The 22,560-nt window shown below is 35.1% G+C and overlaps 1 protein-coding gene and 2 long non-coding RNA genes across 9 annotated transcripts; 1 reads left to right on the top strand and 2 right to left on the bottom strand.

Annotated features, from left to right (window-relative positions):
- Positions 1-2,728: 2,728 nt before the first annotated feature.
- On the top strand, positions 2,729-4,572 carry LOC110906196. Its single transcript, XR_002573738.2, has 3 exons — positions 2,729-2,871; positions 3,499-3,586; positions 4,251-4,572. It is a non-coding gene; the product is annotated as an uncharacterized LOC110906196 (long non-coding RNA).
- A 3,242-nt stretch (positions 4,573-7,814) lies between these two features.
- On the bottom strand, positions 7,815-18,383 carry LOC110904694 (disease resistance protein RUN1). 6 transcript variants are annotated; one of them, XM_022150537.2, is made up of 8 exons: positions 18,136-18,383; positions 13,287-13,999; positions 11,996-13,097; positions 11,598-11,900; positions 10,237-11,474; positions 9,514-9,587; positions 9,293-9,402; positions 7,815-8,029 (listed from the first exon to the last, which is right to left on the bottom strand). In XM_022150537.2, the coding sequence occupies exons 2-5, from the start codon at positions 13,766-13,768 to the stop codon at positions 10,446-10,448; spliced, it is 2,916 nt and encodes a 971-aa protein (XP_022006229.1). In that variant the 5' UTR covers positions 13,769-13,999; positions 18,136-18,383; the 3' UTR covers positions 7,815-8,029; positions 9,293-9,402; positions 9,514-9,587; positions 10,237-10,445. The 6 variants fall into 6 exon arrangements, with proteins under 6 accessions (XP_022006229.1, XP_035840748.1, XP_035840747.1 ...); XM_035984855.1 differs by lacking the exon at positions 7,815-8,029 and adding an exon at positions 8,827-9,091; XM_035984854.1 differs by lacking the exon at positions 7,815-8,029 and adding an exon at positions 14,116-14,245 and having other exon boundaries at positions 9,124-9,402.
- A 1,055-nt stretch (positions 18,384-19,438) lies between these two features.
- LOC110904696 lies at positions 19,439-21,649 on the bottom strand. 2 transcript variants are annotated; one of them, XR_002572717.2, is made up of 3 exons: positions 20,817-21,649; positions 20,208-20,290; positions 19,439-19,754 (listed from the first exon to the last, which is right to left on the bottom strand). It is a non-coding gene; the product is annotated as an uncharacterized LOC110904696 (long non-coding RNA). The 2 variants fall into 2 exon arrangements; XR_004882923.1 differs by having other exon boundaries at positions 19,439-20,290.
- Between the last annotated feature and the right edge of the window lie 911 nt (positions 21,650-22,560).

Genomic DNA, 22,560 nt, shown 5'->3' with positions numbered 1-22,560 from the left:
ATACAGCATAATCAAGATCAAAAATTGAAAAATTCAACCATGCCCCTTTTGACTTTTGTAGTCAAAACAATATTCTGGTTGAATCCAAAACTAATGAGCATTCGTTTTTTATCTAATTTGGTCGTTATACTTCAAGTGGTGAATAAAATTTGTAACTCTACAATAAATAGCAAGTTAGCAACACACTCACGTCATCTCTAATTTGGTCATTAATTGATATAAACTTGTTTAATTTCCAAAAAGAACTCCATAACGACAAACGTATCTTTTATCCGGTAAGCGTCACGACCGAAAAATCAAGAAGGGTTTGGAGGTTTACCTCTACAATCTACCTTCTTTAATTTACACACATAGTCACATTCATATTACTGGCAACAAAGTAAAATAACAATGAAATTAAGCAAAACTTCTACTAAACCAAACACATAAAGAAGATTTATAGAGAAATTGGGAAAATTACATACCTAGAAGTGTTTAATAAAGCTTTCGTTCCCCTTCTCTGCACAAACCATAAGATGATTACTTCTCCTTTCTGCGCTGGAAACTCTATTGCTTTCTTCTTCTTTCACTGCAGAAATTAACAACAAAACTTGAAAACCCTTAAAAAATTGGGGGCCTTTAGTATGCACAAAAAAATTGAAAATATTCAGAACATAAACACTAAATCCCAATCGTTTCCATCACTATTTACCATTGGAAGTAATTTTGAGTACTACCGTAAAAGAAAAGCATGGGTTACTTCGATATCACAGACTACTTAACTTCTCAGCAAACCAAAATCGTTTAGAAAATTATGTACAATAGAACTTCATATTTATTTCTCCATGTTCTTAACAACAACTTTGACCATAGATTACAAAAAGCCATGAAACCACACAACCACCAATAAAAAAAATATTGGCACTGTACTACAAATATATACCCAACCATAACCAAACAAAGAATGCAAAACAACATTTTTATTGAACATTCCTAAAAAAAGAAGACTGTAAACATGTGAGCAAACCAAAAAACAAAAGATGTGTACCAACACAATAACTAAATCGAACATAATAGACATCATCTACACAAAATCCCATCGTAAACAACCTCAAAACTATAGTAACATCATCATTCAAGTTGAAAATTAAATCTAAAAAAACAAAGGAAATGTACCTGCAGAAGAAATGCAAAGACACACAGTTGAACCTTCATACAGCAACAAACACACACCAAAATATATCTTTTAGCCTAATCCTCTTGAATTTTCTACTTTTAAAGCTATTTTCCTATCAATTAAAAACAAACCACAAACTATACATAACATTATAACAAAAAAAAGCTGCATATTTGCTAATCGCTTTAAAAGAATGCAATACCTTTGGTGTGTATGCATATCCATACATAGCAATCGAAAGGTGCAGATTAATATCTAGCGCTCAATTAAGCGATCGCGAAACCTCTAGGTAGTTAATTGTACACAAAAATAATTAGATTCAACAATTACATACCGATGATGTTGACGATACTACATACCGATAAAGTAAAACTTTTTGCCCCAGAACAATCCTGCACCGGTATGAGAATCCTGAATCTACAAAGATTTAAAAATGATTATTAAAACACAAAACTTCCTAATAAGAATTATAATAAATCATCTAAATTTATATATGAAATATAAAATCATCACCACATACATCGCAACTGCAGTAACTTCCTCAACTTTACAGTCTTCATTGTTACAAATCAACACTTGTTTCAAATCACCATCAACACTTCCATCAGTATCTTCAGGCGTTAAGTGAAGAACATTGGTCATGAATATGAAGAACGAACGCATCATCAGATATCATTTAAAAACTCTTGATGCATCATCGTATATCACAATCTTGATGTTAATATTGGGATTTATGAAACCCAAATCGGAAAAAAAAATGGTTTTATTCAATATCATGGTGAAAAAGAAATGCAAAATCGAAACAACCAGATCTAAAATAAAACACAAATGAGAAATCAAATTAACCTAAAATTGAAATCAAACCTGAGAGCTTTAACGAAGCTGATACTCGGCTCCATTCACGGCTCGTTGAACGTCATTGCTTGATTTGACTGGAATCAGGAATCCTCTCGTGTAGCCGCTATTGAAGGGATTGTTGAGAGCATAGCGGCGTGGAATCAAAATAATGGTTTTGAGAAGCCATGTGAATAATCTGGACTTCATCATCCATGGGGAAGGCAAGAAGAAAAATAGAGAGTGGTAGAGGCAGTGATGAAAGTGAAATTAGGGTTTTAAGGATTGATTGAAGAGACGACGTGTTGGAGAAGATTTCAACTGATTGAGAATTGAAGAGGGTTTCCATATAGAAGATCATATTTAGGCGGTTTCACAAATGGTGGAGGAATGAGGAAAAAAGATTTGCCGCTCAATCACTGAATTCTCTGGCCAAAGACATATGCCACATCAAGGTCAATTGGTCAACACTTATTTTGCTTTAATATAAGAGATAGATGTATGAATTTGTAACACCCCAAAAATGGGTTTGGTAATTTAAAACCCGGTTATTCCCTTGTGCTAGGGTATGATATGAGATAACCAAGTTGCTTAATTTAGTTAAATGTAACTTCAATTACATGGAATGAATTTCCTTGTGACCAAACAAGATAATGAACAAAACTATAGGGGTTAAATATGAACAAGTTGAAAGATGTTTAATTAAAAACATGAGGGAAAAAGGAAAAACCCAATTCTGGGTTTTGTGTATGTCGACCAGGAACAAGGAAAGGAGGGAAGAACCCTAACTCCTCAAAAATCTTCAAAATTGGAAGGGGAATTCAGCTCAAACCCGATGCATGAACCCTAATATATGATCATCAAGGCTTGCTGAACATGTGGTAAGTCATAGCTTTTGATTTAATGATCTTGCAAGTATGGGTATGTGATATATCTTTGATTTCATACGAAATTAGGCATGTGGGAGTGTTAGAATCAGCAAATAAAACTTAGATTATGAACGATTTTGAGTAATTTGATGTTTGGAAGTGAAACCCACCATTGATGGTGAAGATGGCGACATGGATATGTCACCCATGTCCAATCTTTGTTCAAATTGCTGATATATTGTGTTGCATGTGATTAATCCTTGCTAGTTAGGTTGAACTTGGTATGAAATTTAAGTGCTAATTGTATTTTGGATGATTGGAAACAAGAACTAGGAAGAAAAGCATGAAATACTTGTACATTATGCTTAGGAAGTAGTACGCACACCAAGTGTTTGATGAAATGTCTAAAAGACAATAATAAGTGAAATTGTATGCAAATAATGGGTGAATAGATATAGTTCATATGAAGATTATCTAGGGATGACGTCGAGTATGTTTCATCCTTGTTTAAATGAATTAATTAATGATGTTGAGTATGCTTTATGTAGGTCGTATGTTAAATGTGAATTTGATATGGTTGTTCATATGTATGAGCATATATGCTAATAAGAATATGAATGTAATGACATGAGTGTATAGGAATCATGTCAAGATGGATGGGAGCGTTGAAGTCCAACGGGCTAAGAAGACTCAATCAAGTAAGCGAACGCAAATACGGATACGCAAGGTAAGTGAATCCCGGACTTACACTTTAGATGTAAAATGTATTGTAGTATGATGATTATTGTGAAACGTGTGAGAAAGTATGAGACAATGGAAGTAATAAGGTAAGTTTACGGTAAATGAGTCGAAAGTAGTTAAGAAATAGTTTCTATTAAGTGTAGGTAAGAAAGAATCTTACGTGATGATATTATGCATAAAGATGAAATAAGTAGTTATACGCGTAGGTATGGGTATAATTGTAAGTAAGCAATTGGGACTCATAGGAGAGTATGACTATGAACACGTAAGTGTGGATAATTATGTGTATACAATTTACATGTATAGATGGGTGTGTTTAGGATTTACAAGTAATATGTGTAGAATGTAAATTTGTAAGTTCATATGAGCTTTGTTTATCTTAAATGTAATTTTACGAGTAGTGGTATTTGGTACTATGGATTGTTGTAAATGTTCATAACGGGTCAAAGGATGTAAATATATTGGAAAGCATGTTATGTAGCGATTCATTACGAATGGGTCGAAAGGTGATAAGTTGGATGTTTCAAATGGAAGTAAAGATGCTAATAAGGTAACATGTTATGTTAACGGGTCGAACAATGATAGGTAATTTAAAGGATTTTAAATTACTATGTATTATGAACTAACAATGTTGTTGTTATGAATGTTAGGTAAATCTATTGCTTGATGCGGCGCACCCGGACCGAGCACACACGACGTTGACCTTAATACGCTTCCGGTTCAAGTTGTTTCTTTTGAATGGGTCGAAACGTCCTTTTGTGTAGCAAATGTTAAACTAGTTATTAGGATGATGGTAGTAGTTTGAGGTTAAACTTTATTTTGAATAGTGTCATAGAATGTATCTTGAATGGTTTCGTTAAAAAGCAGGAAAATGTTCACTTTTCGAATGGGTCATGTCAAAATTTTTTCCAAACATTTGTATGAACTTTATGTTATTGTCAAAAGTAAAAAGTGGGCGTTTCAGAATTTAAACATCTATTCATGCATTTATACCTTTATTTCATTTATTTATACATACATTTCATGTATTTATAAATCTATTTCATGCAATGTTTTTAAAACCGGACCGGGCATTGAACCGGACATCCCGCCGGTCCACTGGTCAGACCGGTCGAATCGATCGGACCGGATTTGAGAACCAGGTAATATTTTTAATAGAACAAAAAAAATATAATATCTAAAAATATTAGAAAAAAATAAATATAAATATAATTTTTTTTTGTAAAGGAGAATCTTGATAAGATTTCAAAAGATTTTATCATACTTTTCAATTTATTTTCCTTACAGGTGTTCAAAAAACTCGCGGCTCGGAGCTCGCTCGAAGCTCGTTCGGATTTAGCTCGGAAAAAAGCTCGCTCGATTTGGCTCGGTTTAAAAGTGAGCCGAGCCGGCTCGGCTCGGTTAGAAAGTGAGCCTAGCTCGGCTCGGCTCGTAACGAGACGAGCTGGCTCGGTTCGGTTTGCTTTGTAGCTTGGCTCGGTTTAGCTCGAATTATTTACTTATAATAAGTTTTAATTTTATATACATTATATCATATTACAAAAAAAAAAACTGATTATTATTTACATGTGTATAGGTTTGTAATTTGATATTTATGGCATATTTGAAGACTGATTACTATACTAATGAACTAATATTGTATTTTATTGAAATTAAAACTTATTTTGCGTTGTTAAACTTGATTTTGGTTTGAATTATATTAGGTTGAACTTATTTTGAATATATTCTTTTAAATTATTGAATAATATTTTAGGCTATTAAATTTTAAGAGGTATATATTAGTTTTTTTTTTTATAAAATCGAGCCAAACCAAGCCGAACCGAGCTAGCTCGGTTTAAAACCAAGCCGAGCCCGAGCTTAGATTTTCAGCTCGGTTTCAAATCCGAGCCGAGCCGAGCCAGCTCGGTTTATAATCGAGCCGAGCCCGAGCTTGGCCTAGCTCGCCTTGGCTCGGCTCATTAACAGCCTAAGTCCCTAACTTTCCTGCACCTTTCTACCATATTCATTCCCAAGAAACCCATTTTTAGTTTTCTACTTTTCTTCTATACATGGAGTACCTACATTAAGTTTTCTAGTATATTACATCTGGATTTCTCTCTTTAAACGTATTGAAGTGTGCTTACATGGAAGCAGTCGCCGACCGGAAACACGAAGCATGGAAGCATGGAGTACCTACATTTTCAGTTTTCTACTTTTCTTCTATACATGGAAGCAGTCGCCGACTGAAAACACGAAAATTGTTCGGATCATCACCACCTCCCCTCATCTCCGACTCTCTTCCGGCGAAGACCAAGCTTAGCATCGTTATTCTCATCATCTCCGGCTTGATCGCCTAGTCAGGTTCCGCGGTTCGACCGCCGGCCACCGGTCCGGCCGGCCGGTTGCTGCACAAACGGATTAAAGGGCATGACCGGACCGCCAGCACCACCGGTCTCCGGTTAAATCGGCCGGACCGGCCGGTCCGGTCCGGTTTTCAAAACGTTGATTTCATGTTTTTTATATCTCCATTACATATATTTCTAAGCAAAAAATTTAGCCTTGTTTGAATTGGTTATTAACCGAAAATTAACCGAACCGAACCGAAACCCGACAAATTAACCGAATTAACCGAACCGATTAACCGATGACTTCGGTTACGGATAACGCTAATAACCGAACCGAACCGTGCACACCCCTAGGCTATATATACCATTGGTTTTTTTTTTAACTCGCAAACATAACGGCTCCATGTACCATTGGTTTTTTTAATGACAAATTTATTGTTTCTTATTAGACTTGAGCCTAAAACCTCACACTTTTTGCCTTGTCAGTGGACACCAACCCCAATGGCATGTACCCATTGGTAAACACTTGATTTCCACCCACGAGCTCTCACGTTCAAATCTTGCTTCTATTGGTCCTACCTTTTAACCCCTAAAAGAGAGCTACATATAGAATTGAAAACCAAACCAAGCAAATCACGTTTAAAATTGAACCGAATTGCATGTTCATTTTGACTTTAAACCAAATCTGAAATGGGTTTTCGGTTCCAAAAAATCTGAATTTAGTTCAAACCGAATAAGAAATACATTTATTTAAGTTTTGTCTTTTAGCGCAATTCAGTTACAAGATTATTCTAATTTTATTTAGCCAATTAGCTCAACCCAATCCAACAACAAATAATTATTATATTGTTAAAATTCAAATGAACAAAATTCGAATTCGGTTTTGGTTTGGTATTGAACTACCTGAATCGGTTTTCAGTTTCCATTGAAAAAACCTTCAAACCAAAGTACCGAACCGATGAACACCCCTTTACATCGATAGCAATCAACTTTAGAATTCATTTTGATAAACGAAATATGCAGAATATTTATATCTTACCACATGATAATAACCTATAAACTGAGAGCAGTTGATTATTTTCCAGTTCTGTGATTCTGCCAACAGGTTTATTTGTCATTAGCGATAAAGAAACAAAACTTTTATTTGAATGGTTTCTAAAGTTATTTTAATATTTGGGCCTTTTGTACATATGAGTGGGCTTTTACATGCATCGTCACTTGTTTTGTAGGGCCGGAAAAACCCATGAATAATGTGTGTGTTATATAATTAATACAAAGAGAGAACATGCTGGTTGTTTAAGATAATATACAAGGGTCTTGTAGTAGATATTCCATGTAGAAAAGAACGAGCGTCACAAGCTAACTCGGTTTTGGTTTAGTATTAATCCAAATACACTTGCGTCTATCATACTCATAGCATGACCATCGACCTCCCCTTCAATGAGTTTGGGAGCAGATTTAGTCACAACTGACCTCTCAATCGACGTCCAGACTTCCCGTTGACTTGCTTTGTTGCTAATGTGTTCTTCACTCATCAATAGCGAGAACCATAACAATTAACAATCTGTTTAAACTCAAAACTGCTTTTCCAATATTCAGAATTGTTCTAGAATAACCTTTTGAATTCAGTTTCAAATAAACACTTTCTTATTTTAACAAACAATCTCTGTAGTGAAAATTACATTCTATCTCATCATGAAACTAATTATCCTAAAGCAACATCAAATGGATCGACAATGTTAAGTGGCACCCACAAAATTCCTGTCTTTATAGAAAATTATCAATCAACTTTTTTAAAAGAATTATAAAATCAAAACGTCAATTATATGTACACATTTTCCAAAAGGAAATCACATGAATGAAATTGTTTTGAGAAATAATGCAATTTAGTGAAAGAACTGGTTATTCAATGTGATTTGAACAACCAACAAATCTACAAAGCTTTTGTTGTGCTATCTCTTGTGTACATATTCCCATAACATAGGTTTGTTATAATCCTTGATAACCAGCGATAGCATCTAGTAGCATATGTTCAGGTTTTCCAGTAGTCATACCAACAGCAACTATTCCGGCTCTATTGGTTTCTTCAATTCCAGAAAAGAATCCTAGGCAACAAAACACATAAAAGATTACATGAACTACAAAAAAAAAAGGTTACATCGGAAAAAATCACATGAAAAAGGAAGAAACTTTGAAGGATTGTGGTTGTTTATCTTTTTCATTTCTGCACATAGAAAGGTGATTCTGTTGCATGAACTTTGACTTTTGGGGTCAAATTTCTCACATTCTCATATTAAACAAAGTGGACTTGTCTTATTCCATTTTGTATTAATACAGTGATGACGCTTAAAACTAGTTGACCTTACAAGTCAACATGTACATTATCTGGCAACACGAATATTAGACTATTAGTAGAGGTGCTAGTTTTTACTCATCAACTTATGAACAAGTCAAATGGTGTTGTGTTGTGGTACATCATATAGGTTTAGATGGGTCAAATAAAAACATATATAAAAGGGAAACGGGTCAAATTGGCAGAAAAGGTCTAAATAGTTGAAAGTCAAAAAAACACGTCTATTTAACGCATACAATCTCCTAAACTATTTTATTTGATGATTTAGATTAATATTGTAATAGAACTGTTTTTGTAATCATATATAAAATACTGATTATTTTAAATAGAGAAAATTACGTTTTTGGCCCCTGTGGTTATATCACTTTTACTATATTAGCCCAAAATAAGAATTTTTAACATATTTGCTCCCATGGTCTCTATAACTAACCATTTTGCCCCCTAAGTCTAGAGATCATGGGGGCCAAAATGGTTAGTTATAGAGACCATGGGGGCCAAAATGGTTAGACTTAGGGGCCAAAATGGTTAGTTATAGAGACCATGGGGGCAGATATGTTAAAAATTCTTATTTTGGATTAATATAGTAAAAATGATATAACCACAGGGGCCAAAAACGTAATTTACTCTTTTAAATAAGTGGAGAAAAACGTGTTTGCTGGTTAACACAAGCTAGCCACATTTCAAACCGTACTAAACCTGAGTACCGTACCATTAAAGGGTGGGCCGGTCTCATTTTTGTCGGGTTGGTTGGGCGCTTGAATTGGACACTTGTATGTTTGATTAGCCCAGAAGTCCGTAAGTATCCTGCTTATGACTTTAATACAAATCAATTTTATAAGCAAAAACAAAACGAACATATGTATAACATTTCAGTAGCCCCAATCTCAAATCTGACAATCTAGAATAGGAAGGAAAACTGAGTACACTACATATGGATTCTAGATTTAGAGAGTAATATTTGACCTCAAAAGTCAAAGAGGTGATAAAATAGCGTTTACATCATGACGCAAATTACCTTCTAAACAAAGCTTCCTGGTCAACTATGAATTTCATGGCCTTTTCAAGCTCCCAATCAGAAAGAAGAGCACTCCAAAGCTCTTCATTATGCTTGCCGTTAAACCCTATCTATAAAAACGAAAATCAAATGCTCTCTAAGTATGATCATTCAAGATATTTGTATACTTTAATAAGATTTTCAAAATGATAAAACAGAAACCAAATGGTTGAAGAAAATACCTCTTGGAGCATATCACAGAAGGCATAGTGAGTCCTATGGAGAGGATCTGAGTCACAAAGAGTTTCATCAATATCTGCATGAAAAAAATCACATTTTCTAGTAAAGAACAAAAAGCTGACTTCAGCTGCATTAATTTAAACATTGAATTATGTGATTTATGTATGTTTTGAGAAATATGTGAACACCACAAACGTCTGTAACATGCATATTGGAGCGTGCAAGGTGCCAAACTTGCAAGAAAACGGAGATAAATCGCAGACTTAAATGCAATACCTTTTGACCAGTAGCAATATTAGGGTGAATCGGGTTAGGGATTTACATGATGAAATTCAGTGCTAAAATTTGTTTCATGGTTACATTTCATAGTTTTATAATTCTGAAAATGAAAGAACAAAAATATTCTTGACTTACAAGGCCAAACATCTTGATGTCCAAATTAAAATTTGATATATGATGAAACCCTAAAACTGGGACTGAAATCATACCGAATAAGAATCTATACTAATAAAACAACATAATAATTAGGAATTCAGGGGTCCAATTGGTATACATAAAGATGAAACCTTGAAAATCACGCCCAAATGGAACAAAATGATCAACACAGCTACAATCAAATTACACTATTTACATTCAAAAAACCCTCAACAGTTTCACTAATCAATGTAAAAAAAGAAAACAGATTCAACAATTGTGATTTTGGAGTAATTAGTGAAGAAACATACCTGTAGCGGGGGCTGGGATTGTGGATTTCCAAACCTTCCACTGAATAAATGCTATGTGGAAGGTGAGTTATGCCAGTACCCCAAACACTTAATAATTGTAAACTTAACACCCAATTGGGGAAGACGTGAAGCCAGTGTGAGCTTCACTCTTCAATTGCCCTCTGCCACTTCTTCTTCCAACGTAAATTATCTCTCAATTTTCAAACCTTTCAATTAAGGATTTCCAAACCTTTCACTGAATAAATGCTCTGTGGAAGAAGCTTAGATATGCCGGTCTCCCTAACATCTAAGAATTGTAAACATTTTAAGTTTCCTAGTTCGTCCGGGAGTTTTTCAAGCCACCAACATCCAAAAAGATTCAACTCTTTGAGACATTTCAACTTACAAATGCTGTTGGGAATTTCTCGTAACTTACGGCAATGTTTTAGATCTAAGAATTGTAAACATTTTAAGTTCCCTAGTTCGTCTGGGAGTTTTTTAAGCTCCCAACATCCAAAAAGATCCAACTCTCTAAGACATTTCAACTTACAAATGCTGTTGGGAATTTTTCTTAAATTATGGCAAAATGTTAGATTTAATATCTCCAAAGATTCTAATTGGCCAACATCCTCAGGTAACTTCTCAAGATCATCACATACTCCAAGAATTAGGGTTTTGAGATGTTTCAACATACAAATGCTACTAGGGATATGTTTAACTTTTGTACTACTTAAATAAAGGTATTCTAAACATTCCAGTTGGCCAAGGTCCTCTGGCAATTCCTCTATAGCAGTGAATCCAAGGTGAAGAGTTGTCAAATGTTGTAACCTACAAATGCTTCCTGGAACACTCCTAAGTTTACTACACCAACCGAGATTTAGGGAGACAAGCTGATGAAGATTTCCAATTGATGAGGGTACTTCTTTTATATCTTCATTATGTGAAAGATTCAACTCTAGCAAAGTATTGCGGGTGTGCCTTGTGACTATATAATCCGGGAATTCCTTCAGATCTAAATGACATAGATGAAGAACCTCAAGAGATTCCATCTGCTTGATAAAAGATATAGACTCCAAACCCTTGCACTCAGTTAGGTTTAAATAGACAAGGCTTTTTAGACATCCATCGTGCACGTCAAGTGCTACCAATTTATAACAACATTTAAGATGTAACCTCTCAAGATTGGGTGTCAGCCCCAGGTCAAGGCTCCTTAACTCTTTTGCATAACTCAAGTTAAGGAATTTGAGCTTCTTCATAACCTATTATTATAAGATGTAAAGAGAACAAAAAAAAAATAAAAAAATAAAAAAGTATGTTGGTGCGATAACTGGCCAATATATACATATAACGAATCATACAAAACAATCGATCAACCATATTACCTTTTCTCCTTTCCAAAGTTGTTTGATATTGCTCCAAGGCATTTCAAGTGCAACAAGATTATTTGCTTCAAATGTTTTGGGTAAACACCGATTAGGGTACTCGTACCAATATAGATATTGTAACGAGTTTGGAAAATACGAGCGACCTTTGTCATGTTTCCACAAGTGGTTCACAAGGTCATGAGAAACTTTGTGCTTTCCATGGTTCACAATAAGGCATCTAAGTTTCTTCATATTTCCAAAACCTTTCAAATAAATACCACGAGTGATATTTAGGTCTATACATTTTGCTGCTTCGTTATCCTGGAATTCAAGAAAAACGATGATAAAAGTTGTGTTATAACCAATGAAAAATTTGTCAGTTTCATCTCTACCTTACTAATAAAATGGATTCTTACCGAGTTACCAGCCAAGACATGTTCGATTTCCTCTTGAATCCATAACCGGCTATGTTTGTTGGGCTCATCCGGATGCTCTCGGCGGACAATATCCTTGCCAAGTTCTATTAAATGGTCATGCATTTGTATGAATGAACCAGAACTTTTATTTAAAGTTAATAGAGATTTTTTCTCAAGAACTCTTAAATCATTTCTAGGATGAAATCCGCAGCTTTCAAGCATTCGTATTGCATCATCTTCTTCCCAATCTTTGAGGAAGCATGCCACGTCTAGGAATATATTCTTGTAATCATCCTCAAGGCTTTCGTAGCTTACTTTTAGTATTTCAAGAGTTTTCTTCAATGGAATTTTTTCAAGTCTGGCTAGTGCATCACTCCATTCAGACTTCTTTTTACCACGAAGAAATGAACCCAAAACTTTTATTGTTAAGGGGAGACCAGCAGCATAACGTACAACTTCGTGTGATTGGCTTTCATACTCTTGAGTTGGAATATTTTTCCCAAATGCATGCCTACTAAAGAGGCGAATCGCTTCCTTAGTAGATAACAGGTTGACATCATAGATCCACTTCTCTGTGTATATATTGAGCACATGCTCATCTCTAGTTGTAATTATAATTCTACTTCCCGGCTTGAACCAATTAGGATCACCGGCTAATTCCTCAAGTTGCCCTTCATGATCCACATCATCAAGAGCAACAAGAACTTTTGTACCACACAACCTCTTTCTCATTAAATTTTTTCCCTCATGAACATTTTGTACACTAATGCATTTATCCTTTAATACATCTCTAAGGACTTGTTCTTGCAACTTCTCCAAACCGAACTTAGAGGTTTTTTCCCTCACATTCTCTACAAAGCTTTTACCTTCAAAATTAATGGATATTTTATCAAAAATAGCCCGGGCTAGAGTTGTCTTCCCTATACCTCCCATGCCCTTGATGCCTATCATGCGAATATCACTTAAACCAATCTCTAACCTTCTATCGAGATCTTGCATCCTTTGTTCCATGCCTACTAAATTCTCATCGACATAACTATTAGTGGGCCATAACTCGAGTGAAACCTTTTCAACAATTAATTTAATGACTTGAGCTTCATGCCTGTAGATCAGAGAAGAAGATTCAATTAACATGCTCACGAAGCCACATGAATAACTATTCTCAGGTCCATAATGCACAAACTGTGAAATAAGTGTACATATTTCATGTTTAATTGTTCATCCTTCCACAAGACTAAATATTACTTTAATAATTGGACAATAGAACATGAGATATAATAAAGGTAATTACCCGTTAGCAGTCTTCCTCACATCCCATCCAGACAAATTGGTTGCTGCTTTAAGAGCCTCTCTCCATTTTCCAATCTCTTCACTCTTGTTTTTATGTACGATAAGTGCTTCTCCAACAGATCCAGTTTGTTTTCGGACATCAGAGGGATCCACATCATAGAACACGGGGAAAGCCGTCTGCCCGTTCGTCTTGTGACACTCCATGATCTTTAAAAGCTCGTTTAAGCACCATGATGAAGACGCATAGCGTTTGGAGAAAACAATAATGTAGCATCTGGAGTCTTGAATAGATTGTAAGAGCTCATCATTTATCTCTTTTCCTTTCTGGAGTTTCTGATCGTCCTTGAACGTGCAAATACCATGTCGATCAAGAGCATCATAGAGATGATCAACGAAGGTCTTGCGAGTGTCTTCACCACAGAAGCTAAGAAACACATCGTACACGTAGTTCTTGTTGTGAGCGTGTGAACTTGAAGAAGCCATTGAAGGTATGCTTATGCTTGACAGATGCTAAAAAATTATATGTTTTCTATAGAAGCTTTCACCGGATGGTTGCAAAGAACTTTTTAAAGTGGGAAGAAATGAAAGATAATTGGGAAATATGTGAACCACACACAAGGAGTCAAGGAGGTCGCAAACTCAATAAAATGTCGACATTATGTACTTTCACAATCTTTTACTTTGTTGAATTAACCACCTATTTGATTCTCTTAGCTGCAAATGAATTTAAATCATAAATAAGATTGTTTACCAAGTTTTGATACTACTAACCTCTTAAAAAAACAAATAATTGTGGCTATTAGACATTATCCTATTATTAAAACACAAACCTTATGAATAGTACCAGCAAATGAGCAAATGTCTGGTAGCTATTCATTAGGCCGCATCTATTGATGCACACGTGTATCCTCATCACATATTCCCCATTACACCTCTACACCATTTTCTTCAATCAACCCCCTGACACGAACTCCATCTAAAATGTCAGTTAAGTAGAAAGGTTTTTAGTAATTTACACTCAAAAGTAAGGGTATTTTGGTAAATTCATATATAAACTATTATTAGCATATATAAGTATACACACACTTATACAGGGAAAGGATAATAAGAAAACCTTATTGAGTTGAGACAACTTTGAAAACTCAATCTCCACCATTCATCAAAAAAATTTATGGTTGAGATCCAATGTTACATAAAGTAATTTTTCTGAACATGTAACAGACTGACCAAAGTACACGTAACAACTCTTGCTTTTTTAGATTCTGAACGTGTAACAGACTGACCAAAGTACATGTAACAACTCTTGCTTTTTTAGATTCTGACCGACACACTGACATGTAACAAGTTTGTCTGTTACACTAATTTTACATGTAACATGGCTCTGTTGTTAAAAGCGATCGCCTGGTCCGCCTAGGCGACTAAACTACGCTTTTGTCTCCTAGATAAAAAAAAAGCAACGTGTTTTTTTTAAAAAAACCCTATCTTTTAAAAACAAGATTATATTTACAGCTAATTTAAAATCTTTTAGAATCATATCTCAGCAATTCTATATATATTTTTAAAAGATATTTTGAATTTCAAAAAGTTAGGAGATATATTATCTTTGTATTCAATATTCATTCATGTTCTCTATATAACAAACTAAGACGTATCCACAGCATTCAGTTCTGCTTTTCTTTTTGCCGGCAAAAAATACTACAGGTATGTGTATCGATTCTATTAAAGTATTTTTGCCGGCAATTGCAGTGGATGACGACTCCGACTCCAATAATTTTTAAAGTTGAAGAACATTTGGTTTTGAATTTTATTTACTTTTTGAAATCTGAACTTTATTGTTTTCAAGTCTTTAACAGTTTTGGTTTTGGGATATTTTGGTGATTCATAATTATGTTGGTTTTATTTTTAAGGTTTATGATATTTGAAAACTTTTGGAATTTGAGGATTTGGCTTTTTTCGGTTCTTAACTTTGTTTTTTAATGTTTTTATTTGATTGCGTTTTTTTTTCCTCAGGCCCTCGCTTTTTTTGCGCTTCTCGCCTAGGCGACAGGCGGGCCCTATGCGCCTAGCGTATTTAATAACTATGTAACATGGTGTAAAATGTGATGTTACATCTACATAAACACGGGCGAAAGAGGTGTAACATATCAACTTTCTCTTTCCTAACAATGTTGTTACATGTCAGAAAAAAAGTGATGTCACATGTGGCAACTTGTGGTCTATTCATTGAGTTTCTTGAGTTTTCTCAACTCAAAGGGGTTTTTCCTCTGCCCCATTTATACGACCCACAAACATTTACATATATAAGGATGTTTTTTCTAGTTGGTTTAATTTATGGTTAGTAAATTCTTTTTCAGTTCCCATATAAAAGCCTAAATGATTTTACTGAAAATTGTGAATATTGGTTTTTAATATTTTTTAGTATTAAAAAAAAATAACCCAAGTAATGAAAGTAAATAATAGCATAATTTCCTTGAAAGCCACGGGCAACAACTTGGGTCCTAAATGGACTTTCTTTTTGATAGCTTAGGTGGATTGGTAGAGGTGTATGGATATAAGGTGTAGATGTAACAGTGGCGGACTCAATATTTAGAGTAAATTACAAGTTGTCTTTTATGTTTACACCAATTTGTAGACATTGTCCTTTGGCGCAAAACTTGACAAGTTTTGTACTTAATGTTTCAAAATCTTGCACGTTATGTCCTTTTGGCCAAACCCAATTAGATTTTTTTGGTTAAATCAGGCCTTGAAAGCTAAGCAGTTAATCTCGGCGATATATCGGTGCTATATCACCGATATATCTCGGTTATCGGCCCTAGCTCAAAATATTGGTGTGTCATCTCGGTTATATCTCGGTCACCGATAATATATATCACCGATATTTTGTATATGTTATATCGGTCGTCTCGCCAAGAATCTCGGTTGGGCCAACTAAGAAGTGAAAATTGACAAATAAGCTGAAAACAGAAGAAGAAACATATTGGTTGGCACTTATCGACCACATATCGACCGTATAGCGACCTCCGGCGGCTAATTCCGACGCCTCTGCCGGAATTTCTGCTGTAAACAGCGAGACGGGGAGAAGGAGAAAGTAGCGGCTGCGTGTGTGTGTGTTAGACTTTTAGGGTTTAATAAGTTTAAGTATTTCAACATTTAACCCCTCTATCTTTCACTAGTTTATATTTAGTCCTTTAAACTTGTAATTTTTTTACATAAAAAGCATATTATTAGTTTGTGTATATAAACATTTAACCCCTCTATCTTCACTAGTTTACATTTGGTCCTTAAACTTACAAATCTATGCATAAAAAATATAAACTTAACATTATATATATAAATTTATATAGGTTCTATATGTATATATATATGCACCATATTATAAATTACCGATATCCCACCGCAATAACCGAAATCTCATATATCGGTCCTTGACCGATATCCGATATTTTTCCACATTAACTGCATAGCTTGAAAGGGGATTTTAGTCTTTTATAAATGTTTATAATAAAAAACTAATTTCAAAAAAATAATATATTAAATAAATACATTTATGTATAAGCATTTCTCAAACACCCTAAACACCCATTTTCTTCACAGTTCCTAAACACCAACTTTACTTTCTTCCAAATGGTTTTCAACGGTGGACTTGAATAACCAGAGGCCGGAGCTCCCGCAAAGACCAGGGCAACCCTCAACTTCAACCGTCGCCGACGATGGTCAACATATTTTGATGATGTTCACCACCGTTCACCAAATCATGCTGGTTCAGGTGCCGGCGACGCTAGGTATCACCACCACTGACTAATAAAATGTTGTTGATGGATGTGAAATGTTGGATGATCGATGATGATTGATGCCCGGATGTTGTCCGATGAAACGCCGGTTCAGGTGCTGGTGACGCTAGGTGATGGTCAATTTCCCTCAACTCACCTGCAAAACAGTTAAACATAACCTCAATCTGTTAACGGAATCAACGACGTCGTTTCCTCCCCAAAATTCAGCTCAAAAACCCCACACTCCATCTCTAATTCGGATTCTTTCCGTTCCACTGCGTGTGGCGTCGGCGGCGAAGTCGGTGGCGGTGGTGATAACTTTCCCAACGGTGCCGGTTGAGTACGGAAGTGTGTCGATAGCCATTTCGTTCTCATGTAGTCTAATTTCCGCCACTGCGGTTTTCACTTCATCTTCTTTAGGGTTTGTTCACTGTTTGTTCTTGATTAATCGAACAATCTGTTAACCGATCGATGGAGAAGATGATTACAGATGAGTGGGATGATGAAGACGATCAGAACATGATGATCGGATCGTCGTCTAGTGATGGCAAGATGGTGATAAAACTCAAGATTCCGATTTGGTGATCTGGTTTGGTGGATTGTTTTGGGGAGGCAGGAGAAGGCATACCCTCATGTGCATTGCACATGATAGTTTTTAACTAAGATTTCTAACCAGGTTTGGACTAAAGGACAAAACGTACAAGATTTTGAAAGATTAAGGACCGCCTGTAAACTTTTGGCCAAAAGGACAGCCCTCAGTTTGACGTTTGACGTAAACATAAAGGACAAAACTTGTAATTTACTCCAATATTTATTTATAGAGACGGTAACAGGAGGGATTAACCATACTTTGGGGGAGAGGGGGGGCATGGTTTTTGCCTAAATATACACTATTTTTTTACGAGAGGCAGCCGCCCCACAAGCTTGGTTGGAAAGATTTAAACCTGTACACATATTAGAAAATGGGCTTCCCACCTTTCTTTTGTTTTTTTTTTTTTTTTTCATAAAAAGCCCTAGAAAAATCATACCAAACATCATCTTCCGTGATAAAAATAAAAATCAGAAAGTCAGATTACTTACCTTTCGAAGTCCAAGTGAAAATGCATCCAGTATTCAATTCCGATGGTCTCCAAAGCATGGAAATCTTGTAGGTCGGAACTGGAATTTCAACAAATCGATATCTAAATTGATTCAATAAACGATTTGAGTAAGTGGCTTACGATCGACGCCATTAATGACTGAAATATACAGAAAGTGGGTGCAGATTTGGTGAAGGGTGGGAGGTGGACTGTATGACGGTGATGGTGGGTTTTGTGGGTGTGAGATGATGGGGTTGGGTTTGGTCAACCTAACTTATTTGGGTCCACAAATTTATATTTTATTAAGTAAACTACGTTTTTAGCCCCTTTGTTATATCACTTTTACTATATTAGTTTAAAATAAGAATTTTTAACATATCTGCCCCTATGGTCTCTATAACTAACCATTTTGGCCCCTAAGTCTAGAGATCATGGGGGCCAAATTTTGGTTAGTTATAGAGACCATAGGGACCGAAATGGTTAGACTTATGGGCCAAAATGGTTAGTTATAGAGACCATGGGGGCAGATATGTTAAAAATTCTTATTTTGGACTAATATAGTAAAAGTGTTATAACCACAAGGGCCAAAAACGTAATTTACTCTATTTTATTTAGAGTGAATTTCAAGAATTGTTCTTTATCTTTATACCTAATTTCAGGCAGTGTCCTTTACCTTTAAAATTGATGAGTTTTGTACTTTATGTTTCCAAATGCTACACGGTTTGTCCTTTTGGCCTAACTCAGTTAGTTTTTTTCATTAAATCACATCACACAAGGGTAATTTAGTCTTTTTACCTGTTTATTTAAAAATATTTTAACAATTAAAACAAAAAAAAATTTAAAAAGTAATAATATATTATTATAACTAGTTTAAGATCCCGCGAGTTTCGCGGGTGGCTTAACACAAACATATAATATCTACCGGCATTGAAGTTCATGTATGAACTATAATATCCTCTCAATCCGACAGAGCCATATCCGACACATCGCCTTCATAAAGATCGGTTTTTATAACCTACTTTAATCTTTTCGACCCGTCAACCCCGCAAGCATGTTGCAACACGTTTTTTGCAGAATAAAAAGAGACAGGGGCTGGAACTTCTATCCAACTGCAAACTCGCCTCTAAACTTCCTTCGCAAATTCGCATTCAGCCAAAAGATGGTCTGAAGTCTCTTGCGTGTTTGCCCGTTCATTTGAAGTCGGAAACACTTAATGTAATGAAAATACATGAAATGCATATAATTGTAATACTTAGAATATAGCATTACTCCAAAACCTCTTACCAAGTATTGTGTCATCTTCATTCACTAAGCATGGTCCAATCTACCATTAAAGATTAGGAAAAAGAACAAAACAATCTAACTGCAGAAACAACAGAGCACGTAGCCGACACCGATCCCTAAATCGCTGCTCAACGCTTCAATTCAAGACTCCAAAACTGCCATCGTTATCGGTTGCCACTCACCATCGCCCAAACTCGTCTGGTTCAATTCCTCCGCTACCACTCACCGTCATCGTCACCAACCGACCACTCTACTACCACAACATTCTCTTCCTTATCTCGACTCTCGTTCCTCCCTTCTACGTCTTCATCGAACTCTTCTTCTCTACATACTTTACTGCATATTCAACTAAAAGTCAAATTTTCTCATGCTAATAATCGCAATTGCTACTTCGAGGTAATGCACAAGTCACATATTAAAACACAATAGGTAGAACATGATTGCTGAACATAACATGTTGCGAGCAAACCTGATGAAAATAAGCTTGCTTCATTAATGCCATCCCAAAACATGACCTTTATCTCTCAAGGTTATTAAATAAAAAAGGATTTTTAACAACAAAAATTTTTTTATTGATTTTTATACTGGGTGTATTAGAAAAATTGATTGACTGATGACCTATTGATCAAACTTTGTTTGCTTTGAAAATCCATTTCTTATAGATTTGAATGGCAAAAAAACTATAAAAAGAAATTTAGCACAAGAAAGTGGTTTTTGTTCTTGATGTTTCTATGATAAGTTTTAAAAGTGGTCATAAATAACTAAAATCAAATGTGATAAAATTCATACCTGGCAGGAAATGACCACACTTAAATGAATATGACCAACACGAAACTAACCAGCTTCAACACGTCGCTCCGGTTATCTCATCACTGTTAGTTTTAAATATAAACATGTAAAGGGATCCAGAATACTTAAAGATATGTCTACTCATCATCTACCTTGAACAATAAACATGCAAAAAACACTCACGATTGAATAATTCCATATGGCTTTTAATTTTGTTGATATTTTATAGGATTATTTTAACTTTTTTATTAGTCAATACTATAGTGTTAACAACGTTGTTCCTGCTAGATAAGCATAAGATGGAGTGATGGACTAATGTATAGTGTTGCAAGAATCAGGTTCATGTAGTTTTCTGCGTTAGAATTGCTAACTGAAAAATAGAACAAATTTTATCACATCTGTTAAACTAATAGCAATTATGAAAGGTTCAAAATTAAAATTACAAAAGCAAAAATAGTGGCAAGCTGACTTTCAGATTAGTAGAGTTTATACAATTAAATTTCGTAAAACGGTCGGGACCGAGGTCGTAAGAGGCAACTTTTTAAGTGGATTACAGATTCAAAATGGACACTAATTTCAGTTAAAAATACGCAAAAGAATCAAACATACCTGTATGAGAAGATTAGATAGCAGACGTTGATCAACTCCATTAGTTGCGTAAATGAAAAAGATGCGACTTCAAATTTAAAAACTGCAAATTTCACCATACTAACCTCCGATATAAGTTGCGTAGGCACGACCATTGCAAATCGTTACCAATCACAACCCGATTCAAGCACCACAGCGCTATAAAAAATACGGCATCAATTGTCTTGTTTATCACTGCATCGTTGTTGTCGTTGTCTGTTGGTCGTCTCTTTATGACAAAGGCACATATATCCGAAAAAAATAAGGCGGGTCTGCAAAATTTAACGGATCCTTACACCATGGGATCCAGAGGCAACCAGTGATCTTGAATTTGTAATATGAGACTCAATTAATAACAAAGTTCATACCAATACTTTCTAGTGGCTGCAAGGATTTTCATTAGGTGCCTTACTCCCTCTTCTTATTCAACAATGTAAGGATAGTTCCGGCAAAGACCTTCATAGGCTTCAAGATATGCATCATTGTCATGTTCGGATAATTATCAAAACAAAAACCTGGATAAAAGCAAATATCATGAAATAACACGATTTTGTAATTAAAGTAGAAACTACATGTTATATATAAAAGTTATGGGTCAACCAAACCTGACCCGACCAGTTTTGACCCATTACCCAACTTTCCCCCAGCTCGCACACTTTGCAACCCAGCTCGCACACTTTGCACCCTATACCAAAACACAACATTCGCAAATGAAGTGTCATCGGTGATCATTGCGTTAATGCAGTATATGTGGGCATAAATAAGTCAGTAAGTGCATCTTCTTTTAGATTGTGTACAATTTGTTACTTTCTTTTATACACTTATTTATTGGAAAAGGTGAATCACAGTTGAGGTAAACTTAGTATTCTATATTTCTATTTAAGCCCATACAAACATTATATTCAAAGAACGTCTTTTAATCAGTTAAAGATTGAATTAGCAGCAAAGGGTTTTCATACAAAATCTCTCTATACCACCTTTATTTGTAGAATATGTAATATTAAAAAGGTAATATTACTATATGTTAGGTTCAACACCCCATGTGACAGTGGGCTCAAAAACTATGATCAAACCTTGTTTGTACAAACAGTAGAAGTGGCTATTGTGCAGGTCTCAGTGTTTTTCGATGCCAATCGCTACCGAAAATACCCAGTATGGTACTGGTATTTGAAGGTAAAACTGGTACCAAAAAATCAAAATGTCGGTGCCAAACCGGTACCGAAAATCAAGTCGGTACCGGTTCCGAATAGGTATCCGATACCATTTGCTCATCCCTACATAACACAAAACTTAAGGCGTGTAAAGATGTAGTCACTCCAAATTCACGAATATAGATTCAAAGATATAAGATAAATGACAGGATTTATGCATTGAACCGCTTTCATTCTAGCAACTATGATTGTGATTCGAGTTCTTTTTTTTACTAAAAAAGATAAGATAAAATTCATATTAAATGTATCAATTTGAAGGAACTCTTATAGCTTTTTGTATATATTTTTTGATTAAACTGATTCCTAAATATCACTTCTGAATGATGTGGAGTAAGAGTAATTATATTTAAGAATTAAGATTTTCATACAAAATGTAGGTCACATAATACACATCCAAACACCCTGCAACACTTTTGGAAATAACATAAAAAGAACCCCAAATCAGAGGTTAACATAGCCATCAGAAAACAAAAACAAATTTAACATTGGCTTCACTCCTAAGTCCTAACACATTT

This window comes from Helianthus annuus, chromosome 16, assembly GCF_002127325.2.
Source record: "Helianthus annuus cultivar XRQ/B chromosome 16, HanXRQr2.0-SUNRISE, whole genome shotgun sequence".
Classification (NCBI taxonomy): Eukaryota; Viridiplantae; Streptophyta; class Magnoliopsida; order Asterales; family Asteraceae; genus Helianthus; species Helianthus annuus.
This window is presented reverse-complemented; position numbering and strand designations above follow the sequence as displayed.